The sequence below is a fragment of the Neophocaena asiaeorientalis genome, unplaced genomic scaffold (genome assembly GCF_003031525.2).
Source record: "Neophocaena asiaeorientalis asiaeorientalis breed wild unplaced genomic scaffold, Neophocaena_asiaeorientalis_V1.1 scaffold296, whole genome shotgun sequence".
NCBI lineage: Eukaryota > Metazoa > Chordata > Mammalia > Artiodactyla > Phocoenidae > Neophocaena > Neophocaena asiaeorientalis.
Genome location: NW_020175084.1, coordinates 3,606,531 through 3,625,817, shown reverse-complemented (window position 1 = coordinate 3,625,817; position 19,287 = coordinate 3,606,531). Strand labels below are relative to the sequence as shown.

The following is a 19,287-nucleotide window of genomic DNA, read 5'->3' as shown; positions in this document are numbered from 1 at the left end:
GAAGCCGACCACAAAGACACTACCATAAGGGTTGCTGCCTGGTGAACCACACAGAACTTTGCATGCCTGCTCAGCTGGCTTACACACTAGGCGGTGATCCTGCTTCTGACAGCAACGCCCAGCCTTAGGCTCTTGCTTATCTTGGTTGATGTAAGTTTACGCATAATGACTTAAAAAAAAAGAAACATGAAAACTATTGAAAAACTTTTTAGAAAGTATTAAATACCTATTTGTGCTTCTGGACAGTCTTCCTGCATTTCTAGGACTTCAACAGTGTCAGGAGCTGGTGTTTCAGGAACTTGCAAAAATTCCATTCTCCAAAACTGAATTTAAGTAAGTATGAAAATGAAAAACAGTTGAACTGATTACAGAAACAATTTACCAGTTACTGGATGAAGATTGGTTTGCAGGGTTAAACAGATAACTTAATTCCTATTATTGTGTATAGTTAATTTCCCTGTATCTTGAAAAATGTGGCAGGGACTGCTTACAAATAAACCGTTCTCCCCAAACTGTGTTCCATGAGATATGAGTGGGTGTTTCATGGTCGATAGAAAAGGACTGGGGTCAAAGAGATTTCAAAAACATAGTTCAACTAAGTACACGTCTTTGGTTCTGACAAAGAACCTTCCATATACTAACATATACTCTAGATCTCCAAGAAGGCATACAGGAAGCAGGATCCCCAGACATATTTGGCTACGGAGCTCTTCACGATGTCCCACAGATGGGGTAATGTGGAATGCTGCTCTGCAGACTTTAGGGTGTGCCTGCTGTCTGAGGTGCAGGGTGTGGCGTGGGATTGGCCGATGGCCTCATCGTTGCTCAGCATGTGACTGTGATTACAAGGGCAGCAGCCAGCTGCTCTCTGCTTTTATAGAGTGCAATTAATGAAGAAAGACACAAAGAAAAATCTCTCGAGAGAAAAACCCAAATATTAGAACAGACTACAAAGGTAAATACTCTGTGGATTTCATTTTCGGTAGAGGCCCAAGGCATGAAAACTAAGAAAAGGATAAAGTATCTAGGATTCAGGTGAAATCATACAGGATCCTAGACAGGGAATGAATGGATGACCTGAGGCCCCTGGAAGCATTTCCTAGCTCAGTGATTCTCTGTAGAGGAGACACAGTCCCCGTTTTCCCTAAGAAGCCGTTTGACAAGCTAAAAAGCCAATACTTATGCAAGTGACATTTTTAGCAATCCCGAGGTGACATGGAAATCGTGTTTAAGTGATCTGCTTGTGTCAAGCTGTCAAGTGGTTAGCGGCACTAATAGATCTACTTAATGGGAAGAAAAGCTGAGTCACTGATGTTCTCCGCGTCTGATAACCCAATGGACAATGTTTCTTTGCATGTGAGTGAGAGTTTGCTGAACAATACGACAACCTCCAGGTGTCCTTCAACTGTGGACAGCTTCAGAAGTTTCAGGTGAACCACGGCAGCAAATACTCTAATGCGTTTCCTCACGGCCGACTTACCCGGACCACACCGTCTGAGTGTCCTGTGACTATGACATTCTGTGTGTCCCACTCGTTCATCTCCGACACGCAGCAGCAGATGATCTGCTGGCTCCTGCCTGTGAATGTGTTCACACTCACGACAGGGTTCCCATTGATGCTCCACACATGGATGTACGTGCCAGCGCAGGACACAATGTCCCCCTGAGAAGGTGAAGAGAAACTTCACTCACTCCAGATTACATTCTAATTTCAGAAGCAAACTGAATCCTTGGCTTCGCTCTTTGGAACCCTCTCAGTCCTCTGACTAGTGACTGGGGAATTTCTGAGGTAGCCTGGAATCCAGTGCTTGCTGACTTAAAAAACAGAGGCCTCCTTAAGAATCTGAGGTTGCATGGAGGCTGCGGCCGAGGTGATCTCGCATGGAGACGGGGCAGGAGCCCTTCCACGCTCCCAGCCTATGCCCCGACGCAGTGCTGAGCCCCGCTTCATTCCAAGTCAAAGCTATCTGTAATCTGAGGGGTGATGAACTGCTCTTTTTCCTCCCGGTATTTACAAAATCTATTTATACCTTCCACTGAGAGGTAGGAATCCACTTAGTTTTATCAAATGAGCCAAATCACCAAAACCATAGGGTAGAAGAGAAATCTGTCAGTCCATGTACAGCTGTAACTCTCTCCAATAAGTGCAAAGATGAAATCCTGGTAACACTGTAACACCCTATTAAAAAATTTGTTATTCACAATAAGAGTGGGGGAATAAGGAAAAAAAGAAGAAAACTAGTATATAGGTCATTTCTTGGCAAACTGAATAAACCCTAAGAACTCTCTCAGCTGATAGCTCAGGTTTTCATGAGTTCTAAAGATGGGAAAAAACTAACCTTTTCCTTCAAATTCTACCAGGTTGGGGGGAATACAACCTGGTGAGAATACAATCCACTACTGTTAAAGGAAATAAGACACTTCCTGAAGCATCTACTCTGTGTCAGTTAGTGTGGTGGACCCTTTAGACATCCCAAAACTTATTCACCATCTCATGCGGCCTCCCTTACCCCTGAGACAGCCTGACTGGCTTGATGCTAGGTAGTGACTTCAGAAATGATTCGGTGAGTTTCAGTACATGTAGTAGGCACATGAGAACCTACAGAAATTGGCAGATGGTCATCAAAAGCAGAGGGAAGTTAGACACTGAACAGCAGTGCTAACACAAGAAAGAAGGTGAAGGGGAGGCAGGGGTGGCATGATAAGGCGGCCTGGGGCTTTTTTGCCCTTAGTCTACCAAGGTGGCAAGAAGCAAACCAAAACCCAAACAAAAATAATACTTAGCAAAGCACTGCTGTGTCTACCTCTGTATCAGCCCTGAACCACCTCTGACAATGCGTGTCAGCATCTGAATTTTAATTAATGGCCTCAGTCTCTGCAGGAGACAGGAGAGAGCCACTCCACGGTGCACTATGCAAGACCTTCTGCAATTACTCCAGGGTGCCTCCATTAGAGCAAACCCTGTGCTTATGAGGGCTGAGAGTAAGAAGAAGTATCAAGGGCAGCTGCAATGTAGCTTATGCCCAAAGTGTAGAATGAAGTAAAGTAGGCTTGACAATGGCTGAAAAAACATAACAAACAGAAGTCTTTTCATGAGTTATGAAGAGATTACAAAAGCATCTTAAAAGGGAAAAATCAAACACATCCATAGTGTCCGCAGCAACTACTGCAATCCAATGGGTGTATGCTGGCTCAAATAACAACTAACGATAAATAAAATTGTCAGCATTTGAGTTAAGAACAACCCCAAAACAGAGTGCTTGAAATAGTACAATTAAGCATTTGACTCAGAGCAACACAGCGGGGATCAGAGTGGTTCCGTTGCACTGACATTTCCATAAACCTCTTACGTGCACTCGTAGGACCAACCCAAGGTGCTGTTCTAAAGACATTTTAAGCCTTTCAAATATACAAGAAGCAAGTTTGACTCTTTTCCCCCACACACTCCCACTCATTCCCAATTCTGATTACTCTTATTATTATGAGACATCCTAAGTGCCATTAACTAGAACTGAGTTAACTTCCCTTTTCCTTTGAGTGACTACAAGGTATCTGACTAAAAGCATAGTACTTAGCATCTTCAGGTAGAAATTAAAGATGTAACCTCCCTCAAAAGGAAAGCTGCCTGTGGGTGATGATACGACATGGCTAGAACTACTCTGCGTCATGTAGGATGATCCCAGGCAGGGCTAAGGGGAAGAGTTGGAATGGATATTTAGAGCTAAGAAGTGATGAGGCTGTGGGGGAGCTGGTTGATTTGCAAGACTGATCTGCCTATGTGATCATCTGTCCCTTGGACACAGAGACCTCAGTCTCTTAAAACCTACCGTTAGCATCCCCTGTTTACCAATACGACTTGCAATGACTATCCTCCCCTCCCTGCTCAGTCTGCATGGGGGGTTTCTACACCACTGCATTTATTTTCTTCTGATTCACTGTATTTTTGAAAAAAGATAATTTCTTTGATAACTTTGGAATCTGTTTAGAAAACAGTTTTACAAGAATTTTTCTCTTGTTTGGGTACCCAAATGTTACTCTTTTCACTTTATATAATAATTACTTTGAGTATACTTCATAAAACTTCAACAATTTTGACAAATCCCACAAATTCCTCACCTTAAAAAAAAGCGTATTCTAGAATGTTTAATCTTGTAATAAATCTTGCTCTTTAAAGTATGCTGCAGTGACTGGATTTGAAGACAAAATTGCTCTCTGGGGTACAAACTTTAATATCCATTCGCTTTTGCAAACAACATCTAAAACAAGTGGCTTTTATAAAATGCATGCCTATCAACTTAGAAAACAGAGTCATTTTTTATTTATGTAGGCCAGAGCTATTTGTCTTCCTACATATAAACCAAGTGGACAATTTACTACTTACTGTTAATTCATTGATACAGAGAGCAGAAACGGGAGCCCGATGGCCTCGGAGCTGGGTTAGGAACGACAGTTTGTTCAGATCCCAAATGATGCAGGTTCGGTCACGGGACCCGCTGACAATGATGTGATAGGCTAATGATGCGGTGGCACAGGTGACAGTATCAGTGTGGCCAAGTAAGGCCTAAAAGGAGAACAGACAAAACCAGGCTGACCACAGTGGCAGTGCTCCTCATGGGACTCCAGGAGAGCCGGACGCGCAGGGAGCTGACAGGTGCACGTACTGGGAGGGGGTGCCTTGCATAGCAGTATCTGGAAGGTCTTCATTCTCTTCTTGCCACTGTCCCTGCCTCATCCCACCAGGGGGAAGGGAGAAGTCTGGAGGACTCTGGAGGCTCTAATCTCCATTTTTATATTACTTCTCTCCTGGACTCGGACCAGTACCTTAGAAGGAAAGGAGAATGGCAACTGCAACCCAGCTGGGGTTTCTTCATACCTTTTACACATGGAGATGTATCGATTATGGCCCTCAAATTCAGAATTTAAACTCAGAATCTATTCTTTTGTGCCATCAACTCCTCTAAGTCCATTCTAAGGAACTACAATTGGATGGATTTTTAAAAATCCTAGTGCATGGGTGTAGTATGTGGTCCCAGAAAGATACAGGAAAATGCAGTCTTGATGTGTCTGTTAAGCGTCTGTTACTGAACTGGAGACACCTGGACATCTCCTGTGCCTGAGAGGGACCCCTTCTTCAAACTAGAATAAAAACTTCTCTTTTGCTGGAATATGAAGAGAAACAGGATCCAGGGAAATGGCAACGTGGGAAAATAAACATTTTGAAGGAAAAGATTCAGATTACTGTTACGAATTCCTGAGTATTTACTATTTACTTAATGAGCTGCCTTAAAATTTTGGTGACGCAGACACCCTTACTGTATACTTAGCAAACGCCAGAAGGCTGTTTTAAGTAAGAAGTACTTTCTACTGAGGGATTACAGGCACACTAGCTTCGAAGTCCATTTTCTAAATTGAAAACACTGGAAGCAGGAGCGTTTGGATCAGCAAACTGCACTGTCAGCCTTTTACCTGTTCACGTCGGGACCGTGTCTCTTATGGGCTTCCCCCTTTTTTTAAAAAAAAAATCTTTTTTTGCGGTACGCGGACCTCTCACTGTTGTGGCCTCTCCCGCTGCGGAGCACAGGCTCCAGACGCACAGGCCCACGTACCGCAAAAGCACAGGCCCACGTACCGCAAAAAAAAAAAGAAAGCTTGGGGCTTCCCTGGTGGCAGAGTGGTTGGGAATCCGCCTGTCAACGCAGGGCACACGGGTTCAGGCCCTGGCCTGGGAAGATCCCACATGCCGCAGAGCTGCTAAGCCCATGCGCCACAACTACTGAGCCTGCGCTCTAGAGCCCATGAGCCACAACTACTGAGCCCACGTGCCACAACTACTGAGCCCTCGCACCACAACTACTGAGGCCTGCGCACCACAACTACTGAGGCCCATGCACCTAGGGCCCGTGCTACACAACAAGAGAGGCCACCGCAGTGAAAGGCCCACACACCGCAACAAAGAGTAGCCCCCGCTCAATGCAACTAGAGAAAGCCTGAGTGCAGTGGCAAAGACCCAATGCAGCCATACATAAATACATATAAGTAGAAACCTTTATGGTAAATTCACATATCAAATATTAAAAGATGATGGCTTAATTATAAAAGGATTCTTGCTTTGATTAAAAATTTATAATAGTACATAACAAGTGATCAAAAATACTTGTTAATAATATCATCAGTGTTTCTTCTGAATACATTCATGAGTTTGTCAGGTTCTTAAGCATTACGATAAATGAAGAAACAGAAAAACAAAAGAATCAAAGATTGAATGGTCTAGATGAATGAAAATCATCCAAAAGAAGTTATTATGAATCAATAGCAAATATAACTTGGTTTGCAAAAATTTAACCTACATATAACTTCTGAGAAACATTTATATTACTTAAATATATTAAAAAAATATTACCTAAAGACAACTTACTTCAGATTTTTAAAAAGGACAGCTTGGATCATTTTCAGAAATAGTATCTTCTGATTTCATTTCCTTTTTTAATTAATTAATTATTTATTTATTTTTGCAGTACGCGGGCCTCTCACCATTGTGGCCTCTCCCGTTGTGGAGCACAGGCTCCGGACGCGCAGGCTCAGTGGCCATGGCTCACGGGCCCAGTCTCTCCGCGGCATGCGGGATCCTCCCGGACCAGGGCACGAACCCGTGTCCCCTGCATCGGCAGGCAGACTCAATTACTGCACCACCAGGGAAGCCCCATTTCCTTTTTTTAAGACCCACTTCTAGCAAAAGAACATACATTGTTTGCTTTTGTCCATTTATGTCTAAATCACCTTGGAATTAACGACAGTTTTCAGTTTCTCTAGAGTGTGGGCAGCTGGGATGGACTGTTACCTGTTTGAGAGTGAGGGTCTTAGCCTTTTCTTTTGAGGCACCCATCTCCCACACACACACGACCGTGCTTGTTCCACCTGTGATGACCAGCTTGGGGTTGGGGCAGATTGCACAGAGAATCTGGGCCCACTCTGACAAACATTCATAAACTGTCACTACCTGTGAAATAGAACAGATGTGAGACACGCATGCCATTAAGCACTACAAACTCCTGGGACACAGCGAGCATACCAAGCGAAGGAGAACCTCTATGTAGGTCCCCCCCAGGCAAATAGCTGTGCATGTGCTGGGCTGGCTTCAGCTTAGCAACACTTTACTGAAACTCTACTCTGAACTCCTCCCTACAGCCTCCCAACTATAGTTGCTGTTAAAAACCATAATAAGAACTTTGCTCATAATGGGGGTCTCCAGTTTCTCCAGTCTGGGAAAATGACGTTCAGATTGTGTGATGCTCTGTGAGATGCAGGGGGTGATCTGGTGAAAGGATGCGTCTGCTGGAGCCAGATAGAATGTAAAAGGAAAGCATGAGTGCTGCTGTTCATGAGAGCGTGACTAAATAGAACTGTTACTGACTTGCACAGACTATGCCCCTCGTGAGTTCAGGAGAGGACTGTCAAGGGCAAACAGAGGGCACCAAAGGATCACTACATGCTGCCTCTCCAAGAGATGCTTATGGGACTCAAAACAGTAGCTGCTGCTTCTTGGGGGAAGGGGGGCAGGTATTCTGCCAGCCATTTAAGAGTAGTGAAATGATTAGAGGGCTGGATGGTGACTCAAAAGGAAGCTCTTCTGGTTGGCAGAAATATTAAATACCTGGTTGGCTAGGACCTCCTGGAGGAATTCTTTGAGTGGGGGGAAATTGCTAGCCCCTAGTACACAACCTTCCAAGAGAGGCTTTTCTGCAGGAAACATGACTTGTCCACTAGCTCCTTTATCCTGATCTGATGCAGTGAAGCTCTCCTTTCCTCTGGGCTGTGGAGGAACAGCTGAGAAGCCCTTGGCCTGAGCTCTCCCCATCCCCATTTAAGCAGGATATCCAGACCATGGAAGAGCAACATTAAATGAGCGAGCCAAGAAACAATGCAAACCTTGTCTGACTCATAGGTTCCCAGCCTGCAGCTGAGGTCTGCATAGCCCCATGCAAAAGTTTTGTTCCAGGTTGGTGGGATGAGAACCTTATTCTGTTCTACTGCAAGAATGCCTTTGTCTGTGCAGACGATTTGTCCCACAGGCTCTTTGAGTTCTATAAAAAACAATCAACACGTTAGAACAAGGACAGGGAAAACTAACTTCATTATCCCATAGGGGATGGTAAAGGGATCTCAAATATTCATACAAATGAAGCATCTTGACACCTACATTAATAAAAAAATGACCTTAGAAGTAAGTAGGGCTTGGCTTTTGAGTCTTCTGCAGACCTGCTGGGCGGACATCGACCCTGACTGGTGTCTCCAGCCTGCCTGTTTCTGAACACTTGCTTGGGTTTGGTTCCCAGCCATCAGGCCCACCTTCTTGATCTTCAGGACTGCCAGAGTGATGTGGGATGCTCCCCAGAATGCTGTACAGACCGTCAATCAACCTAGGCCTTCAGGACCTCCCAGCCTGAGGCTTCTTGAAGGAAGGCTGTGACGTTCCCCGAGAAGCCCGACTCTGCCCGAGGACTCTGCCGACTGACCACACCAGTGTTCCACAACCATCTCTGGGCAGTGGCTGGAGCTGGCATGGGGCAGAGTCTCTGGAATGAGACAAATGGCAGAGAGCTGGTAGCCAATCCAATTAACCAGACTTTGATGCTCCAAGTTTTGGATTTAAGTGACAACTTCAAGACTCTGTAAACCAGTTTTTCATTCTAAGTGAAATGGAGCAGAACCCTGTGGTCCTTGCCCCCCATGTCCTCTGCCTGCCTTTTGTCTGTGGAAAAACTTTAGCCAAAGAATAAGTTTAATCAGAGAAGTGAGAAAATACAGAAGCAAAGGAAAACAGTCAAAGGAAACCAAATAATAATAGTCTAGTCATTAAGCATAGTCAAGGACCTTTAGTTCCTCCTCAAGGGTTCTAGATAATGTTCTGAGCCGTGTCCTGTGAGCTGTCTTGTAGATACTGAAACCCACACCCGGTGGAAGAAGTTAACTACACGATGACCAGACTATAGCCATGACGTAAGCTGCCAAAATTCTGAGAACTGGCCCCAAGGAAATGGGAACAAACCAACCTTGGAACTGAACTGATTAACTGTACTTAAAACAATCAAGATGATGCTGGTCAGACCACTGCACAAGCAATTTCAAGATGACTGTCAGAGCTGACTGTGCTGTTTCTGCATGTAGCCCGCTCCCTCCATCTACAAAAGCTCTTGCCCACTGGTTGTCAGTGCCGGGGTTGGGGGGTTGCCTTTGGACAGGAGTCCCCCCCGGGTCCCCACAGTTGCTGGCATCCAAAATAAAGTAAACTTCCCTTTCCACCAACCTTGCCTCTTTATTGGCTTTTGAGAGGCAAGCAGCAGGACCCCACTTTCGGTTACATAAGGGAAAAAAATCTACTTGGAAAAGTAATTTAAGATAACTTAAGATAACATTAGATAAAAGACAGAGGCTTTTAGTTGGCATATTAAAAGTGCAGTCTTCTTACTGCTCTAAATTGGTGGAACGTGTGTAAATGAAGATGACAGAAGTTTTTCTACATGTAGAATATAAAGTTGAACTATAAGGTTTGGTATATTAGAGTTTTCACTATCCTACCAGAGAGGAGAAACTTATTGGGTTCTTTTTGATGCAAAATCCAATAGGCCCAAAGAAGAAAACAGAAAAGGAAAAGGAGAATCAAACAAGTATTTGGTGATTTACCACTTATTACAAATTATGCTATTGTTGAGAAGCAAATTTATTATTCCTAAACTAGGATTATTAAATATTCCCACAGAATCATGAATTAAAAGCTTATTTCCTGCCATTTTACCTTTTACAGGTGTTAGAGAAGGCCTCAAGTTGTCTAGATGATGAAAAAAGATCTTGTCACTGGTAGATCCTGGTGGGACCAAGATCCCTGCATTGTCTCCGTTGAGTCGACTCCTGACGCGCTTCGGTGGATGAGGTTTTTTAAATAACTGGTATGAGAGATGATGACATATTTTATACCGAAGCTAACATTTATTAAGCCCTTTTATATGCCAGGTATTTTGTTGTTATTTCACTTAAGCTTCACAACAACCATTAGGTATCACATTATCACATTTGACACTTGAGGAAAGAAATTTAAAAAGGCTCAGAAGGTTGCCAGAGACCTCATGCCGCAGTCAGTGGGGACAGGACTCCTACACAAAACCTTGGGTTACCAGCATTCTCTATGCTACACTGAGCTCATAAGAATTTTTCAAAAGGAAATTAATCTCCTCAAATGATAGTAGGCTGACAACTATTTTCCAGCGATGTTCAAAAATGAACCGATTTCTTAGAACGCGATACCATTCTGTGCCACTGAGGGCAGGCAGCCATTCCCTCTAACTGGGTTACTTCTGGCTCCAACATGGGCTTTCTGTATGTGACATCATTTCTGTATCGTTTAGGTGCTACTAATTTGCTGACAGTGTGAGCATTGTTGTCTTCTTTTTACTTTGCAATGTTGTAAAGGAAAAAAAGAAAAGAAGATCTTTGGCATTTCTGTTCAGTATTTCTAAAGAACTGAAAAGTCTTAATATACATTTAAGATGACTGTTCTTAAAATACCATAGATCAGGCTTCCCTGGTGGCGCAGTGGTTTAGAGTCCGCCTGCTGATTCAGGGGACAGGGGTTCGTGCCCCGGTCTGGGAAGATCCCACATGCCGCGGAGCGGCTAGGCCCATGAGCCATGGCTGCTGGGCCTGCGTGCCTGGAGCCTGTGCTCTGCAACGGGAGAGGCCGCAGCAGTGAGAGGCCCGCGTACCGCCAAAAAAAAAAAAAGAAAAAAAGAAAAGAAAAAAAAATACCATAGATCATCAAAATAGGCAGACTCTTTTTTGATGGACAACTGATACTTGAAGAAGTTATCTGTAAAACCTTAGATGAAGTGAGATTTAAGATGACTACAACACCATCACACTCTGTGAATTTGACATTCTGGATTTCCAGGAGAAGTAATAGAAAAAAATGCTTTGTATAGAGAAAGATATACATTTTAGGCTCTCAAAACTTTAAACATATAATTCCCATTTTAACTACATACAGGGCTTAGGATCAGGGTTCTGCTATTTCTCATAAATGTTAATAATGAGATAAGACTCTGAAGTTCTATAAAAAGACTCACATACTTTAAAGCATGTTCATGAAAGAACATTTACCGAAGAACTTTACAAGGACCTGAGGACAGAGCAGGCCAGGCTAGCGTATATAAGGATATATCAATATGGTGATCACAAAGCTTAGCTGTTTCTAGGATGGTTACACTTGGAAGTACTCTCTATTAGTTCCTGCAATGTCCTACAAATATGTTAGTATCCAAACTCTTCTATCTCCCAGACTATCTGCCTCTTAAACTCAAAAGTGGAACAAAAATCCTGCAACAGTGCATGTGTCTAGATTTTTTTGTTCAGAGTATTTGTTTCCCAGAAGGTATGAAACACAGTTCCCGCACTTGTAACCCTCAAAAAATGGCTAAGGTTCTTCTGCTATGATTAGAGTTTATCAACAAGCATTTCACTTTAAAAGTAAACATGGTTCCTGCATTGGGGAATCAGATTACACTGTAAGTGGTGCAGTTACAGGGTGTCCCGCTGTCTATCACGGCTTTTCCATGAACAAAGACTTGCCATTGTTCTGTGTTCCCAACTGTCAACCCCGGAAACCTCAAAGTTGGTTAACCTAAGAAAAGGGATTCCAGGAGAGATGTCTGAAGCAGGAACAAAGAAGGGTAGCCAGGGCCAAAATGCAGAGGCCAGGGCACTAGGGAAAAGGTGGTGGTCTGAACGGGCGGCAGAGCTAGCCTTCTCCACTGTGCTGCAGTTTCTTCTGGTGCACCCTGCCCTCCTGGTGTGCCTGAGACAATGAGGATGGAGGAAGGGACGAACTCCCTTAACAGAGGTTCTCTCATTGCCCAAGGTGAGAGATCTACAGCATCTGGGTGCTGAGAGGGTCTGGGTCTTCCTCGCCAGGTTCCAGATAGTGGTTGGAGCAGCTGGTGCAGGGCCGGGCCTAGGCGTTACCATGGTGTGCACTCTCACACCCTAGCACCTGTCAGACCTACACCAATAATCAAATCCAAACCGCTCCTATCTGTCTGTTCCCTGAACCACTGTGAGAGCTTCCTGCTCCTCATTTGGCTCCCCTACAGCATGTGCATGTGTAAGATTGTGACCAGAGGGATCTCTAAAGTCTAAATACGACTTTATATGACAATGCTTAAAGTCAGCATTGGTTTTTTACTGGCCGTGGGATGAAACCCCATCTCTGTGTATCCTGTGGCCTCCAAGGCCACATCTGCTTCCCTGACCATGCTCTTCCCGTCTTCCTGCCAGGAATTGTGTGGGTAAGCACTAGCCTGTGAGGAAAACTGCTCTTTGACCAGCAAAGTTTCTGTTTATCTGGACTGTAAAAGGGAGGAGAAAGTAATAATCTAGGGACCTACTGAAACTATTGGGTGATATTTATGGTTCTTAATTAAAAACTCTGTCTAAACTTAATTATTATATGGTCATCTACCATCTATAGAAATATTACAGAGCTTAAAAAAATGTAACAGAAAATATCAGTGATAAGGAAAAAACATCCATACCTGTTTAGGGATCTGACCAAAGTTATTAATGAACCCTATGGTGGCTGTCTCCTTTAGTGGGTCATTTATGTTGTAGATATCCACTTGACCCTCGTAAAAAAGATGATGGAAGACATTTACAGCTTCTACTGCAGCAGGACCTTGCTGTTTATAGCCGAAGATTAAGTCAATCCACTCATGCAGATGGGCACTCACATAGTCACATTCCAAAGCCTGTAATTTCAAAACACAGGTTCAGTCGCTGGCTGGCTTTTATTACTTCCTTAGAAAGTAAAAGAATTCACCAGTGGTCTATAGGAACCAGAATAACTAAAATTCATATGAACAACATTAGTAACTTAAACACATGGGGGATACATTGCTCAAGGTCCTCTCTTTGTACTGTGGTCAGTGACCCAGTGAGATCTCAGTTCAACTGTAGAGCGTACTGCCATTACCTCACGGTGCACTCGGATGAATTCTCGTGGGTCCCCTTTTGCCCAGGGTGGAAGGATAACATCTCCAAGCTTGGTGCCATTTTGTTTACAACCTGTGTAATTGGATACATTAAAAAGAAAATAAAAGAATGAGAAAAATAGTAAAGTAACAGAGAAATAGTGGGTTAGTTTCATTACCAGGACTATAAAATTTTACCACAGAAAGGACCCTCAGAGATATCTACTCTGGTATTTCCCCAAGACAACTCCTCCGAGCACTCCCTCAGAGAAATTTACTGAGTGTCAGCAAAACTGAGGGGCTCCCACTGTCAAATGACTTCAGGGAATGCTGAGCTATGCAAGCTTAAACACGTTTCTTTCCTGCAAGACTCCTTGGAGGCACTGCTCTTCTCTAGGAAGGACATTAGATACAACATTTCTGAAACTTAATTGAGGACAGGAATGAAACATTTTATGGGTCTACTGTTTTGAGTTTGGAAAAACTGCTCCAATCAATTTTTAAGCCCCTTAAGACCACTCATTTGTAAGACCATTAGCAATTTCTCAAAAACTGTTCATTTAGGCTTTTCCAGAATGCTTCAAGCTTGGTGAGTCAAAAGCAGTTACCTAGTACTGAATTTCTTGTCTGGTCTGCCATTCACATGGAAGAGGTTATTGAAAGGATATCTAACTCCTCAGCCATTTTCAGTCTGAATGCTCTCTTGGCTTAAGGGAAAATAAAAGTACCACAGTCTCCTAGAAATATTTGCAGTACATGTGTTCACTCATATTTCTGATTCTTAAATTCTTGAGAGAGCTCTGTAGAGCCCACATGTATTTTGCTGTAAGGATTCTCATTAATAAAATAAAATAAAATCTGAAACAGTATAACTTTTGGCTGTTATATCATTTAACAAAAAAATTTTGGGAAGACTATGTGGCTACGGGGGGAGTTTTAATAATTTATAACAAAGTAATATTTATTCCACGTAAACTGTTATTTTAAGTCATAGCCAGATAATCTCTAAAATATTAAAGAAACCGTTTGCTATGAAATCTATTGACAACAAAACACATTAAATGGGACTGGCATCTGAAGAAATAGGTTTTTTTCTTCTTTTCGAAATAACATCAAAAAGTTAATTTTAGCTTAGAGTTTTCCTAGGCACAAATCAGACGGTCACTGTAAAAAAATGACTCTATAAATAATGTTGACTCATTAGCTTAATGGCAGTTGGTTAGATAAAAAGCTGAATTATAAATTTTCATAGGGAAGTATAATTGTTCACATTTTAGAACACCAAAGGCAGTTTCCAAGTAAGGGCCAGTAAAAATATTTCCTTTAGAAATAATCTTGTTTTCATTATTGCAATTTGATGGCTTCTTTACAATGTGATGTAAGTGAGAGATACAAAAATCAGTTTATTGTTTAAAGGAATGTCTTGACTTAGTTGGAAAAATTACCACATAAATTAAAAAAAAAATAAAACAATCAAGTTATTACAGTCCCTCCCCTCTCTCTCAGGCCCTTACCCCACCTTCCTTGAAATGCCCTCTAGGCCTAATAAGAAGTAATAATTTTTTTTGATAAAAAGAAGCAAGTAATAATCCCCAGGCTACCTGAGATATAATCTACTTTTCAAAATTTTGCTCATAATCCCTAAATACTATGTGATATAAGTTTATTTTACCAGCACTATCTATAATTTTAAAATGCCATTTAAAGGGAACAGTCTGTAGGAAAGTCTTGGTCTGATTCTGCTACTCTGCAGTTCCCCTCATGTATATCCAAGGGTACAAAGATAAGAAGACCAGACAAAAAAACCTAATTGCTCCAGAGCCAGGGGAAAAAACCTAAGTGCTCTTTCTTTTATATCATTTACCATCTTTTCTGGGTGGAGAGACCAACAGTGTTTTGTTTGATTTTCTTTATATTGAGGTAAAGTTCACATAACATAAAATCAAGCTTTTTTTTTTTTCCTGTATGCGGGCCTCTCACTGTTGTGGCCTCTCCCGTTGCAGAGCACAGGCTCTGGACGCGCAAGCTCAGCGGCCATGGCTCACGGGCCCAGCCGCTCCGCGGCATGTGGGATCTTCCCGGACCAGGGCACGAACCTGTGTCCCCTGCATCGGCAGGTGGACTCTCAACCACTGCGCCACCAGGGAAGCCCCAAATCAACCATTTTAAAGTGAACAATTCAGTGGCATTTCGTACGTTCACAATATTGTGCAACTACCATTTCTATCTAGTCCTAAAACATTTTCATCACATCAAAAAGAAATCTTAGGGCTTCCCTGGTGGCGCATTGGTTGAGGGTCTGCCTGCCGATGCAGGGGAGAGGGGTTTGTGCCCCGGTCTGGGAAGATCTAAAAAAAAAAAAAAAAAAAAGAAATCTTAAAAGAATCAAACAGTTGTTCCCCATTCCTCCCCACCCCTGCTCCCATTCCCTGGTAACCACCAATCTGTGTTCTGTCTCTCTAGATTTACCTATTCTGGACATTCCATGTAAGTGGAAATCATACATTATGTGACCTTTTGTGTCTGGCTTCTTTTACTTGGTGCAATGTTTTTGAGGTTCATCCATGTTGTAGCATTTATCATTATTTCATACCATTTTATGGCTGAATAATATTCCATTATATGTATATTCCACAATTTGTTTATCCATTGATAGGTATGTGGGCTGTTTCTACCATCTGGCTATTGTGAATAATGCTGCAATGAATGTGCATGTACGGGTCTTTGTTTAAGTCCCTGTTTTCAGTTCTTCTGGACAGTTCTTGGAGTGGATTTGCTTGGTCATATGGCAATTCAACATTTCCTACCAAACTGCTTCCCACAGTGCCAAACCATTTTACATTCTGACAAGAAACATACAAAGGTTCTACTTTCTCCATATCCTCACTAGCCCTTGTCATCTTCTGTTAGTGTGCTTTTCTTTCATCACAGCCACCCTAGTGAATGTGAAGTGGTACCTCACTGTGGTTTTGACATGCATTTCCTTAATGACTAATGATCTTTTCGTATGCTTATTGGCCATTTGTATAACTTCTTTGGAGAAATGGCTATTCAGGTCTTTTGCCCTTTTAACTGGGTTGCTTAACCTATTGCTGTTAAGTTGTAAGAGTTCTTTATATTCTGAATACTAGACCCTTATAAGATACATCATTTGCAAATACTTTCTCGCATTCTGTAGGTTTTCTTCATAATGCCCTTGGATGCAGAAGTTTTAAATTTTGATTAAAGTCCAATTTATCTTTTTTTGTTGCTTTTGTTTATGCTGTTGATCCAAATCCAAGATCATGAGGATTTACCCCTATGTTTTCTTTTGAGTTTTATAGCTTTAGCTCTTACATGCAAATAGTGTTTTTTAACGTGTGTGATTTCAAGGAGGGAAGATGATCTGTTATGAAGGTGAGCATGACAAACATACATGACCTTTCTTTTATTTACTTATTTAAAAATAGATGATTTGGTTGGGTTTGTAAGTAGTCTGGCTAGAACATTTCTGCGACATAGACTATTATAACGGACTGAGTGTTTCTGGAATATTGGGGGTATCTCTTTCTTTCTGCACCTCTCCGTTATCTGTCTCTTTGAAAGTGGTGTCCTTAGGGAAGAAAGTAGCATTCTCCAAAGGTGAATTATAAGTGAACATAATAAAACACTAACGTGAATTCATATTCAAATGCTGTGCACACATTTGTTGTTTTTCCCTGTTCACCATCTACTCTATTTCTTTGAGGAACTGCCACTCCCTTCGACTCTAAGTGTTAGAACTTGATGTCTTTAGCTGCTCAAGGGTGAGCTCCAGGCCCAATCAGAGGTAATGAGACTCAGTTTCAGGCCTTTTGCTGGGGCTATTGAGAGTCTTACTGCCTTTCCTATTGCACCCAGACCTACAATTTCACAAGGTTCAAGCTGCTGATGAACAATTAAATAAATAAAAATTATATTACAAAGAAAAAACACTCAAATATATTGGATATGAATATTCCTTGAATTTTCCATTAATGAATTTTATGAGGTAGTATAGTAATGGTTTATATGTTGAACTCTTAAATACAGTATGATACAGAGCATGAAAAAAGTATGAAAACAGAACAATATCTGGCACTAATATTCTAAAGTGAAACAACGGAATTTTGATATGTCCTAAAAATAAATATTCAGAAACATAGATCAGCAAACTGTCTTCCAAGAAACTGTAGTCAAGGTCAAATCTACTTCCTGAAACTGCTGGACAATATAAAGAGAGAAGAGTACCGAGGAAATTTCTCTCCTTTTTATAAGTGTTGATTTGGTTCTGTTTTTCTAGAAAATAGTACCCTAACAGGATGAAGAAAGGGATTTACCTAAAGTTATTCTGAAATTCTAACTTTAAATTTTATTAGCATGTAAGCTGAGAATGCTTCAGGCAATACAAAAGATTTAAACAATACATGAAAAATATGGATATGCCACTCTTGGCTGTGAGTTTCAATCATATTAATTTTCAAACAAAATTTCACCTCACCTTTGTTTACACTGAAATAAATGATGATATTCTGACCATTAGATGTAGTTTGTTAATTCTTAATTTTTCCCAAAACTATAGGTTTGAAACAGCTTATTTGGGGGCATAAATCTATTTTCCTTTGTTTTATTTACTCTCATACACCCAGTTGTAATTAGCAGCAGCTAAACTCACAAGGAAATAGAAACCAAGCAGGAACCTGCAAGGCCTTCCCAAGAACAATACTCCCATGCCCCCCAACATGTCCCCTCCCTCTTGTTTGCAGAAAAGCTTTAGCCTCCTAGGCCTACCCCAAGTTCCAAAGAGTAAATTTAATCAGAGAAGTAAGAAAATGCAGAAACAAAGGAAAACACTCAAGCAAGACAAAATAATATTAGTTTAGCCATAGAGCAAAGTCAAGGATCTTTAGTTCCTCCTCAAGGGCTACAGACAATATCCTGAGCCATGTCCTTGAGCTGTTTTGCAGATACTAAAACCCCCACCAGGTGGACAAAGTTAACTACACCAGCACACAGACCCCAGACCAGCTGGAACCAGAAGGTTGATGACTGATATTCCCGAAACATCACCCTGTTACCCTCACTGTCAACCAATCGTAGACTTGTGCACAAGCTGAATGCATATCATGTGATCCTCTCCCTCACACTTTTTAAAAACCCTCCTCTGAAAGCCATCACTGGGGAGTTCAGGCCTTTTTAGCATGAGCTGCCCATTCTCCTTGCTTGGCCCTGCAATAAATGCTGTCCTTTCCCTTCACCATGACCAACCCAGTGTCAGTAGATTGGCTTTGCTGCATGTTGGGTGAGTGGATCCAAGTTTGGTCTGGAAACAAAATCTTTTCTTGTCAGTGTGTACTATAGACAATCGTCAGAAAACTGCCTTATTTCTGTTGGTCTTTTCCTGGCTAACGATCCTAAGATAGTGCCATAGTGCTACATACCTAGATCAAAGTTGTTGGAATTGAACAGGAATTCTGGTAAGTAAAAAAATTCTGGGATAAGTTCCTTTACATCTGCCATGTTGTGCTTTGATGCTGAATACCAGGCCTCGCGTACACTGTGAAACATCCGGTCAGCCAGGTCAAAATGGCCTCCCTGTGGGCAGAACGAGAAGGCACCTTTCTGTTAGAGAACCACTCCCACCTCACAGCTTCCAAGTTCAAGGGCTTGAAACCCAAGTAAATATGTTTGGTGACAACTCAATTTCCCATCATCCTACGTTAAATACACAAAATTTTAAATAATCACAGAAAGAAAATTAATCTAATTCTTTTCGGGGTACTCCTTACCAAGGGTGCTCTTGCTCTGTATCAAAGTGAAATCCAGGTACAAAGACTTTAAAAAGTCATTAAAAAAAAAGATCAGTTTTTAGAGAGGGCAAGACTATAAGGAAATTGAGGAGTTCCTCCATTGTTTGATAATGCTCTCCTAAAATAAAGATTCCAATGTAGCCATCTACAGTTGGAAATATTCAGTTTATATATGTATTTGACTAATTTTATAAATTAACATGACATTCAGGTTCTCACACCAATGAGAATTAAGTGGAGCACTCGGAAGGTGATCAAAAAGTTATAGATTGATAAAACCAATTTAAATAGAAAAGGAATTTCTTTTGCTTACACAGCCTCACAGATAACACCACTCCCTTCCTCAATCCAACTCCCTATGCTGTGTTTGAGTGAATACAGTGTGTTTGTCTTTACAATGAAGTTCACTGTGTAAAAATGCTGAAGTCCACACAATGGCCACCAAGGTCTACCACCATCTGGCC

At 41.8% G+C, this 19,287-nt stretch overlaps 1 protein-coding gene across 9 annotated transcripts in view; it reads right to left on the bottom strand.

Annotated features, from left to right (window-relative positions):
• WDFY3 (WD repeat and FYVE domain containing 3) overlaps positions 1 to 19,287 on the bottom strand; it is a 232,523-nt gene that overhangs the window by 10,909 nt on the left and 202,327 nt on the right. For 7 of the 9 annotated variants that reach the window (XR_003005819.1, XM_024764205.1, XM_024764208.1 and 4 more), the window contains 9 exons: positions 18,455 to 18,608; positions 13,019 to 13,110; positions 12,582 to 12,794; positions 9,794 to 9,941; positions 7,927 to 8,081; positions 6,839 to 6,997; positions 4,382 to 4,561; positions 1,481 to 1,663; positions 227 to 323 (listed from right to left, as the gene is read on the bottom strand). Coding sequence is in view for 6 of the 9 variants with exons in the window: in XM_024764205.1 (XP_024619973.1) it covers positions 227 to 323; positions 1,481 to 1,663; positions 4,382 to 4,561; positions 6,839 to 6,997; positions 7,927 to 8,081; positions 9,794 to 9,941; positions 12,582 to 12,794; positions 13,019 to 13,110; positions 18,455 to 18,608 (1,381 nt within the window). In the remaining 3 variants the exon portion in view is untranslated. Of the gene's footprint in view, positions 1 to 226; positions 324 to 1,480; positions 1,664 to 2,030; positions 2,180 to 4,381; positions 4,562 to 6,838; positions 6,998 to 7,926; positions 8,082 to 8,346; positions 8,574 to 9,793; positions 9,942 to 12,581; positions 12,795 to 13,018; positions 13,111 to 18,454; positions 18,609 to 19,287 lie in introns of those variants that run through there. The other 2 variants (XR_003005820.1, XR_003005821.1) reach the window with 2 other exon arrangements.